Source organism: Electrona antarctica, assembly GCF_951216825.1.
Source record: "Electrona antarctica genome assembly, contig: scaffold_669, whole genome shotgun sequence".
In the NCBI taxonomy this organism is placed as follows: Eukaryota; Metazoa; Chordata; class Actinopteri; order Myctophiformes; family Myctophidae; genus Electrona; species Electrona antarctica.
In genome coordinates, this window is record NW_027638011.1 from 23,014 (window position 1) to 34,162 (window position 11,149).

Below are 11,149 nucleotides of genomic sequence, written 5' to 3' on the forward strand. Positions count from 1 at the left end.
TCCGCAGATTCTTGGATTAAACTAAACCGACATGATCAGTAAAATGTTGTTGGACTAATTATGAAGTAGGCCTAGTACTCGATCTATTCCTCGGATTGAATACACTTTAAGACAGGAGATGAACAGTTGGAGCCAGGAGCAGTGAGTTGCAGTAAGTAGCCTACATTGCAGTTGTTTTTTTCCCTCCATTTTCCCCAGCCAGTATATCCTTGTATAATTTAGAGTGTTGAACAATGTTGTCTGTTCTGTTTGTGTTGATATATTTTTTGGTGCACATGAATGTTATTCAATGAGTAGGCCTATGACTGCAGTGTCAATGCTAATGCTATTGAAATGCTAACCTTTGCTTGCAATGGGCCAGTAGTTGGTTAGCTTAGCTTAGCAGGCTTAAGCTACTAGGCTTGTGTGTGTGTGTGTGTGTGTGTGTAGTAGTTGGTTTCTGCGTTTGTGTGCAGCCTCTTCCAGTAAAGATATGTCACGGACCCCTGGGGGGGGGGGGGGGGGGTCCGCGGACCCCTGGGGGGGTCCACGACGCATAGCCAGGGGGTCCGCGAAATAATTCAGATTTGTTTTCCTCCTTCCAAAAATTGCCTATATATTTTTGGGGGGCTATTGCATTGGTGTGTGTGTGTGTGTGTGTGTGGCTAGCATTTGGAGATGGATGAGTTCATAGGGTGACTGAATAACAAGTGAGTTCAAATGTATTTCTCAGTGAAGTTTAAGAGCATTAAAGTTCTGTTTAAGTCAGTGGTTCAAGAAGTGGGGTCCTTGAGGGAGTTCAAGGGGGTCCCTAGCTAAAGGATGGATAGTACAGTAACCAAATGGACCCTTACAGGTCTGTAACTCTGAGAGTGTTCAAATGGAACCAAATGGACCCTTACATGTCTGTAACTCTGAGAGTGTAACAACAAATGGAAACAAACGTACCTTAACATGTCAGTTTGGTTCCATTTGTACCCTCAGAGTTAAATTAAAATGGTGGTCCCAGAGAATTGTGGGTCCTTGAAATAAAATATGGTTGAGGAAATTTGAGAAAATCTTCTCTTATGGGGTGTCAATTTTGGGGGTCCTAGAAGTACAGTAGGCCCAGGCTGTGTTATGAATTTATACAGGGGGTGTGTTTGTCTGTGTGTTTCTTTTGTGTAATTGATTCTTCTCTTTTACTTTTTTTATTTGTCCAAGTAAATTGGAAATGAAGATGTCCAGCCACAAATGACAAGCTGTGGTCTCTGTGTTCATGTCTGGAGTTGTATCCATCATAACATATTATGTTGCATAAGGTGAATTTGAGTTTTTAATTGTTAGTGTAACATTTCTACATGAGACCAGATTCTACAAAATGTCTTCTAAATCCTGACATTGTTTTGAAAAAATAGCAGATCTACAAGCTCGTAGTGTATGAGCTTGCATATATGCTATTTTTCAATAGCTAAAGTATAAAATTATGGTTAATGTGGTTAAATGCTAAAGTCCCAGGTCTTAGTGGGTTAAATGTGAAGTTTAGCAAAACATTTTATATACACTAGTAAAAGCATGCCACATCATACAGCTGCTATAGAGTGCCCAAGTCTCATCCCCTGGTTCACGGAAGTCATTTCTCTATGGCGAATAACATGGGGTCATCTTAAAATCGTCTCATGTAAGAGTTGTGGTCCAAAAATAAACAAGCTGTCTCGGAGGTGTCAGGGAGGTGTCTCTGTATCGTTTATGATAGTCAGTCACTCGTATATGATAGTCTGTTTCTAGCGAAAATGTAACTAAATTAGCAGCAGTAACAATAGAGTTGATTCTTCATATCTGAGTGTAATGGCCCGGGATGACATATTTATTTTTCAATCACAGTTCTTATATGAGGCGATCAAAATCCCCTTTATGGGGATTACAATGCAAATAAAAAAGTACATGAACCAGTGGATTTGCACCCTCTACCGATATTGACGTCAGACTTTGGTGCTCTATAACTGGAAAGGAAAGGAAGTGCAACAAATCTGAAAATAGGCCACAGTTATCATTTCACATCGTTTTTTTAATATTGTCTAGGCTCCTGAATTTTGTTATTCCACATTGAAAACAAGTTGCCTTTACAAGGTGTACTACAACATATGTGTAATTAAGTAGGCAATGAGATGATAGGCTTATGCTAGCCTATGCTATTCAAAGGTTTGGCATCATATTGCTTTAACTTCCCTTCCCTGTCCCCTTCCCCTGTTTGTGTGCTCTTTCTTGAAGACACATGCAATGTCAGAAGCTCACAAAGGCAGAGACTTCTGCCAATCTGATGTACAGACTGATGCTGAAACTTCCCAAAAGTGACCGAGGAGGTAATGTTGTGTAACAATGGCTGTAGTTCTAAAACTTTTTCATGTCAAGGCATGCCATCGGAAATATAGGGCCCTGGGGGTCCTTGCACCGCACCCCAACCCAACCTCTGCATTAGAATACAGATCACCATAACTAAGAGTGTACAAATAAAACAAAATGGACCACGAGGGTCCATTTGGCTCTCAGTTGCAGCAACATAAGGGTCCATTTGGTTCTTAACTATCCATCATTTATCTGGAGACCCCTTGGAACCCCCCCCAAGGACCCCTGGGGATCCCCAGACTCTGCATGTCATGTGATTCTTTATTTCTCCTGAGCTGTTTGACATGTATTGTGGCCCACACCATGCTATTGCTTAAAGTTATTTTTTTATGTTTGCTAAAAGGTATGTTTTTTTAATTGAATGTAGGCCACTGCAAAAACATGGGACCTACTCCTTCCTGTGGAATGAACAGCTGTGGACCGACTAAATGTGTCCCAGAGAGTGATCCGCACACAAGTAGCCAACAGGACGCAGAGTATGACCTGCAGCCCCAGTGTCTCTCCTGGAGGTTCTCATGCAAGTATGTAAACTATGGAATTAAATGTATTTCATTTCTTTAAACGTATACAGAGATTTAACATCTTGAAATGTAAAAATATGTGTAGGAACCGCGAGTCCCAGTGCGAATAGCTGCCCACCTGAAACCCTGATCAGCTGCTAGAACCCTTAATGTGACCAGCCTCATGCGGGACGCAGACGGAGCCGCCCCACTGGAACCAGTTGTAAGTTGAAGTCTCGTATTCACTTCAAAATGTACTTTTGTCTTTCTAACTTGAAATGGTGTTTGGCAACACGTTTGATGTTTGATGTACACAAGTAGAAGCATGCCACAGTATTTCAGCTGTCTTAAAGGGTTAGTTCGGATTTTTGGACATAAAGCTGTATGAAATGTTTACCATAAATATCGCGGTTGCAAAGGTATTAATTGACTGGCCGAGTCCCGTGCTGGGAGTGCTGCTCCTGTTTGGGGGAATATCAAGTAGTTCCCAGGGTCACTGGGGGCCACGCATTAAAAATAAACCAATCTACAAAACTAGCGTCATTCGTATTGTTGACCTATATCTACCATTATAGACCAACTTTCGTTCAACTTTGACCCCTCTGTCACATGGTACTATTTTCTTTGTGTTCAGTATCACTGCGCCGCATAGAACACCATACTGCTGCCGCGCCGCGGCACTGCGGCAGGATAAACTACCAAAGCTAGGTGCTATGCAGCTGCCCCGGGTCAGCTAGCTAGCTATGAGGTTTCAACGCGACGGCGCATACGAGGTTTGATTTCATTCAAAACATTTACTTTTGACTCGTTCCGGTTACTTTATAAGTTTTGTTTTGTGTCATAGAGGAAAATAATAGTTGTTTCAAAACTAGATCTAAAAATTAGCGTGACTTCAACATGTCAGAATCAGACACTTCAAACCCAGAGTCAGACAACGACAGTGATGAAGATATTGCTTTCACTGCACAGCCGATGGGATATATGTATGAACCGGAATATACCGATGATGAACTCCGTAATATGGACATAGAAAGGGCAGAGAGAGAGGAGAGAGCGAGGGAAGCCGGGCCAACAGCTGCAACGAGGGCACGAGAGAACGTTACCTGGTGGTGTTCTTGTACTGAGTGCGAGCCAATGCCCAAAGAGGTTGAGAGCTACTGCTGCCGTGAATGGGAACTAGCCATGCCACTGTTGCTACAGATGCAAGATCTCTCGGTGTCAGAGGAAGCCAACGCATCTGCATCTCTCCCGGTGTCTGATGAACAAACCAGCGCATCTTTACCTGCACCTTCTTGCTGCATTATCAAGCACCCAAACTTTCCAGCTATCGTGAACGCTGGTGTGTTGCAGACCTTTTTCCACATACCAAAAATAAACTGGAAAAAACGTCCCGAGCCTGCTGGAGCTGATGGCCAGTTGTCAGTCGAGTAAGTTATATATCTCATGAAGATTATGGAATTATCCACCACATGCCTCTAACTGTACATTGCAATACTGTAGTTATTGTACACCAGTGGTTCCCAAACTTTCATGTCAAGGACCCCCAAAATGACACTCATTACCCTGCAGACCCCCCATTTGAAAATATATGCCAAATACCCCCATAAGAGAAGATTTTTACAGCTCTAGCAGTGATTTTCAACCATTTTAATTTCAAGGACCCCCAGTTTGATATGAAACCGGCTAGGGACCCCCCATTTAATGGCATTTCTATCTGAGACCCCAGTTTATATTGTGAAATCAATGTAAATGTAACTGTCCATTTGGTTCCAAACTATCATGTAGCTGGGGACACCCTGGAACTCCCTCAAGGACCCCTGGGGGTCCCTGTACCCCACTTTAGGAACCACTGTTGTACACTAAGCCTACTTGGCCTAAAGCAGAGCTACAGAAAATATCAAGATCTAACTACAATGTACATGGGTGTAAATGTTCCAACTTATATACAGTAGTAGGCTATGCACACACTAAACATTTCATTCTTTGTTTCAGTCAATACAGGCTGGTGGGCTACAGGATGGTCTTGGAATGGGTCCTCCACGGAGAACGGCTTGGTCTCGGAAATCGAAAACCTCTCCCTTCATGTGTTGTGAAAACCATTAGATCACTTTATCCATCAGCAACTGGAGAATATGTTGGATACAAGGAATCAGAGGACTTTCTGAATTTGTTTTAGTTCTTGGTTTATTTTCTGACTTCTGTGTTATATTATATTGCTCCATATTGTTGTATGTGCAATAGTACAATATAAAACTAATAAAAAAAAATCACACCTGTGTGAAGTGAGGGGCGCTCTTATCATTGTACATCATTATACATCAACTCATCAGGCCAATCACAATTTGCGTCGTCATCATGACGTAAAATTGTCCATTCATTGTCAATGGGAATTTAATGTTTGTGTAAGACACTTTGTGGACACACCAAAAGCTGGAGGGGCTAGCACCCATCAAAAACAAAATTTGGTCTGGACTGAAATGTGTATACAGATACACAAATGAAGAAATGATAACACATTTTGGCTCACTCAGTATCAGTATCAGAAACATTATCTGTACTCTCAATCAGATTTTGCACTGGAAAACGTGTTGTATGTTCTAAAATCATAGTATCTTTATCGGGCTTTGGAGTTCGAGCTATATTGGCAGGTAGATCAACTGGAGGATGGATGTGGAACCGATCATCTCCAAGCTTGATGTTGTTGTCAAGTCGCCGTTGAATGACTCGTTGTACCAAGTCGTTTCGAAAGTCCTGGGAGGTAGGCTCATAGAGGTTCCTTGAACGCCATTCACCTGACAGCTTGGAGTGAAATACACTGACCCTCTCTTTTCCTGGGGGAGTAATATTACAAAAACACAGCATATTAATTTATAACATTAAAGTTGTAATATGAATCCATTCCATGTTTATCCCACTTAGACCTGAGGCCGTTTCTAAAAATGCCATCTAAATCATGAACTAAGTTTTCTGAAAACAAAAATGTTGCTATTATTCTGTACATAGCATCACCATCAGCTACCCCAATAGGGGTCCCGTCTTGAAGGGTAAAAACCCCAAAGGGGTTCCCATCCTAAATGGGTTATTTTTCATTTTATAACATTTTGGTTTTGGAATGCATAGCACACAGAATGACAGACACCGTCCTGTCAAGTTCAAGTCTTTTTTTGTTTCAAACATGCTTACCAGCCTGAGTAGTGGCATGTTGACGGCCAACGTTGTGGTTGTGGTCAATGACACTCAGTTGGATTCTTGCCTGCATGGTGACATATTTGAAGTGCCTTCTCTTCTCAGCATACTTCAGCATAGAGCTGTGGTACACTTCAAGAGCTCCTGAAAAAAATACATGGCATCATTTAGATATCGTGCTTCATGCAATTTTATTACAAAAGCCAATGACAAGTCAAATTGGATAAAAACAATATTTTTATAAACATGTCCTATTGAATTGTTTGCAGGTAACAGGTAACAAATCAAATAATAGTATTCTTTGTAGTTTTCTTTTGTGTGCCGCCTAACACTGCTATCGTTGGTGTGCTTGGAAATGTATAACCTACAAATATCAATATCATAGCTTGGGTACCAATATTCATGAACTGATTCCATCTTACCAGTGTGCCTGAACAAAGTCATGTGATCCAGGTCTCTCAAGAGACGTTTATCAAGTACAATAGCCTTGAGAGTGTCGTATGCGGCACTGTCCTTCTGAAGCCACTTCTTCCTTCTCTGTTGGTCAACACTGAGCTCATCATGGTAACACTTGTACTCCTGTCCATCATCTTCCCACCGGTGGATGCCACATACATGAAACAAGACAGAGGTCCAACGGCGTTTCAATTCCTGGACACATTTGATTTAGACATTTAGACATTTAGCAACATAACGCCCCGATTAAAGTATTTCAGTGACATGCTTTGCTCTGCAATATAGCATATTATAACAAATGCAATAAAATCAGAATCACCCTTTCATCACCACCACAAGTGCTGCAAGACCACCAAAGGTGATTGCTTATAGACTTGATCCATGGCTGCAATTCCCGGTTGCATTTCTTCTTTGATAATGCAGCTACCTTCTTCTTCACGCCTACAGAACAGAAGACAGACATGGAATGAATGGATAAACTACACAAATGTAATAATTAACAGTACAATCTTCACAACAAAAATATACTTTTCTATCACTATCTGTTACTGTAGATAAGGTAAATAGATATATACTTTTTATTACCCCTGAAGGAAATGTGTTCTTTTCAACAGCTCCAGTTGCAATACATTCATACAGATTGTCAAAGAAAAGCATGGTGAACATATAAAATACATTAATGGAAATAGAATGCAGTTAAAAATAAAAAAGTTATAAGAACTTGAGCTGTAGCTGGTTCAGCCTACTCCAGCCCACAACGTCCTTGATCAGCTTCCTGTACTCCCCCCTCCTCTCCCCCTTGCTACAGCTGGCAATAACAGTGTACACAATAGACAAAAGAAAAACATCAACACAATTACCTTTTGCAACATGCCACGGATCATACTGATGTCTAAGTTTAGGGTACTGCACCCTCATGATCTTCCTTATGGATGGATGACGATCTGTGGTGACAACATCAATACCAACTCCTCGCCTCAGCAAGCCATTCAGCCCCCTCTGGAAACCTTCAGCCTCCATCGCAGATGAACTTGTAGTCTCAGATACCTTTTCGAATCAGCATTAAACAAACACAAAGTACCCACAAAAGTAAGCAAAGGCTAAAGGTGTATCCATATCTAAAATATAGTGACAACAATAACATGGGATGAAAAATGTTACCTGGACTAATTCTGACTTGATTATCTTCTTGGTTGTGTCATCCATGAAGTTGTAAGAAGTGTATTTAGCACTGTAACCTGGGGAATCGGATCTGTAGACAGAAAAAGAGAGAATCAATTATACAGCTGGGTTAGACGTGGATTTCAAGATACAATTATATTCCAAAATGTACAATTTGATCATAATACAAATTACCGTATTGTAGCCAAAACATAACTTTATAAAATCAAGCTCAAACTACAGGACAGTAACTACCTGGCATCACCGCCAACGTCAATATGTCCACCATTACATGTTATTTCCTGGAGATTGGACATAATTTGTTCCTGCATTTCAGTGTAGGCTTCATAGACAACTGGTATAAGATAGGTTGACTGCAATGAATAATAAGCAGTCTTTCTAGGAAGCTGTAAATTGACAAGATCAGCCCACTCTGTAATTTCAGTCTGTGTTGTCCCAGTGAAAAGAATAGCCGCTGAAGATAACAAGTTGTTCTCAGGCATTCCACGAGCATCAGGACAAGATTGCCATGCTCCACTGTGGCCACCAATGCAAGTCCACTCAATCTTGATCATGGATCCGTTATAAGTAGTTTTTCTCTCAGAATCATCAATGATTTTCCCACATGTGTGACAAGTGGCAAACAGTTTCATGAGGGCTGTTTCATTTACAATCCACTTCCTTTCGGACCAATCACTGCTATGTTCTGCTACATGAATGCCATCGTCTGAGAAAGACGTTTCCACAGGAGTACATGTACTGCTTGGTGTATGAAATGTGCTGTCCTTTTCACATGGCGTTTCCACTGAACTCTGGCTCGTCTCCAGTATCTCAGGTGCAACTGCTGAGCTTGTGCTCTGTAAGACATACATTCAAATGAACTTAGAACTAGATTTTGTGTACATAGTATATACACACAATTACCAAATAACAGTATTTTGTACATTATGTGTAATGTGTTCATGGTTACTACGTTTGCTGTGCCCAAATCAGAATTGTATCTTTTTTGAGCTACACTACACTGAATAAACTGTACATCAGCAACTACCTGTGACTGTGTCCAGGTGGGAGGCAAAGCAAGGTAGGTTCCTGAAGATGATGCCCTTGTTCTTGGAACAGCATGGTCAGACTCAGGGCTGGTGAGAAGAAGCTTCAGGCAGGAATCTCCCACATTCTGAGGGGTACACTGAGGCGTAGACTGTACTAAACCTGAAAACATTTTCCTAGCTTCTTCAGGGCTGGGATCCATTATGGCCTCCAATGTTTCCGTCGTATCCATCACACCAGCAATAGATCCCTATAAACAATAATTGCATGGAAAATGATGACATGCTCAGGTGTGTGTGTACGCATGCACGCACGCACATCGCACACACACCTCAAAATGGAGCACTAAGATCTATTACTTTATCATAGGCCTAAATAGCAGGCAACATATGGAGTAGAGGAAGCAATAATTGCATGGAAAATTATGACTTGCTCAAGTGTGTGTGCATGTGTGGTAGAAGTCTAATAATTATAATTATATATATGTGTGTGTGAAAAGGAGCACTGTCTAAGATCTATTACATAGGGTCATCTAAGAAAGAAATGTCATAGATGCAGTCATGTAGGCCTGCATTAGGAACTTTCATATGTTGTTGACCATACCCAATACAGTGTTTGACCCAACTTGACTAGAGTTCTCTGGTTCACAGAGTGCATCAATTATAATTCTTCATTTAAAGTGAACATATTAGCCAAGTTAGAAGTAGTATGTGTACTATTTATAGGCTACAATTACGTAGTTGGATAAAACATATGGATACCATCAGGTTATTATTACCGCTCCATCTGATCTCACAGATAGTGAGTCTAATCGAACAGCTTTCTATTAGGTCAATACAACAATCCATTCCATCGTCTTTTATTATTATTATTATTATTATTATACGATGTTGATGTTATATACATGTCTGTCCGTCTGTCTTACCTGGGGTGTTGTAGAACTTGTAGAAGCAGAAGCATGGGTGCATGTGTTTGGACCGACGACCCAAGCATGAGGTACAGCGCTGCACTTCAGAACATGTTTCTTCCCTGTAGTAATACTAGGGACATAATCTTTTGCATCGAAATGATCACTGCATATGCGAAACTGTTTTATTTTTCTCAAGTTGGTATGGACGTTCAAACCCACTGCAGCAAGCCAAAGTTGTCTCGTTCTCGTAGATCTATTTGTATTAGGGAAACGGTGGAAGAAATGTTTTGATCCAGACGTACTCTTATTAGGACATCCCGGAAAGTTGCAACTTCGTACCATTTTGATAATAATACAACAACACAGTGTTGTCAACCTATAAAGTAGCCGGAACGCTAAACGAGTAAAATACTAAAAGTAATGTTTTCATGCGTAAACCTGCGTAAACCTCGTAACTAGCTGACCTGGGCAGCTGCATAGCACCTAGCTTTGGTAGTGTATCCTGCCGCAGTGCCGCGGCGCGGCAGCACTATGGTGTTCTATGCGGCGCAGTGATACTGAACACAAAGAAAATAGTACCATGTGACAGAGGGGTCAAAGTTGAACGAAAGTTGGTCTATAATGGTAGATATAGGTCAACAATACGAATGACGCTAGTTTTGTAGATTGGTTTATTTTTAATGCGTGGCCCCCAGTGACCCTGGGAACTACTTGATATTCCCCCAAACAGGAGCAGCACTCCCAGCACGGGACTCGGCCAGTCAATTAATACCTTTGCAACCGCGATATTTATGGTAAACATTTCATACAGCTTTATGTCCAAAAATCCGAACTAACCCTTTAAGTGCTGAAAAGGGATCACAACAATTCTGAACACAGGCCACCGTTTGTATTTCACATAGAAAACAAATTTGCCATATTAGCTCAAGACATTTAAAATTACTGTTTTTTTTCTGTTCAGAAAATAATCCTCAATATGCAGCAATAATATCTTTAAAGACCTTAGCGATTCTTGATGTATAATTAACCCATTTACACCTGAGGACATTTCTACAAATGCCTTCTAAATCAGTTTTCTAAAATACCTTTTGTTTCTATGTCAGTAATTTTTATGTCAAGGACCCCCAAAAATATATGTAATTGGCTGCCGAATCCCATCTAAAACTATGATGTTCCAGGGACCCCTCAGAAGCAAATATTTGCTATCTGTTACAAAATCTGATACACAAAGAATCAAGCTAGCATTACTAAGTCAGCTTCTTGTTATTTTTCTAGGGACACTAAAGAAGAACGCAGTGGCAGTCACAGGACATTCACCAGAAGGAGGGAGAGAAGGCTCTGTCAAAGTGGTTCACAGGAGCTTGTGCTTGAGGTGGGAATATAGTTGAAAGAGCTCAGAGATCACTTGAGAACACACAGGACAATGGGGCACAGCCCCAATAGAAAAAACAGACCACACACACACACACACACACACGCAAACAACTACCTCCTGAGAATAACCCTCTTTTAGTTCAAATTGAGA

The 11,149-nt window shown here is 40.9% G+C and overlaps 1 protein-coding gene and 1 long non-coding RNA gene across 2 annotated transcripts; one reads left to right on the plus strand and one right to left on the minus strand.

Annotated features, from left to right (window-relative positions):
• The first annotated feature begins 2,204 nt into the window (after window positions 1-2,204).
• On the plus strand, window positions 2,205-3,088 carry LOC306918459. Its single transcript, XR_013789338.1, has 3 exons — window positions 2,205-2,321; window positions 2,732-2,885; window positions 2,971-3,088. It is a non-coding gene; the product is annotated as an uncharacterized lncRNA (long non-coding RNA).
• Window positions 3,089-5,381: 2,293 nt separating this feature from the next.
• Window positions 5,382-10,013, minus strand: LOC306918458 (uncharacterized protein). The gene is made up of 9 exons (XM_079531360.1): window positions 9,640-10,013; window positions 8,716-8,964; window positions 7,923-8,524; window positions 7,668-7,758; window positions 7,367-7,553; window positions 6,826-6,947; window positions 6,473-6,701; window positions 6,048-6,194; window positions 5,382-5,695 (listed from the first exon to the last, which is right to left on the minus strand). Exons 1-9 carry the CDS (start codon window positions 9,964-9,966, stop codon window positions 5,388-5,390), a joined length of 2,262 nt encoding a protein of 753 aa, XP_079387486.1. The 5' UTR covers window positions 9,967-10,013; the 3' UTR covers window positions 5,382-5,387.
• Between the last annotated feature and the right edge of the window lie 1,136 nt (window positions 10,014-11,149).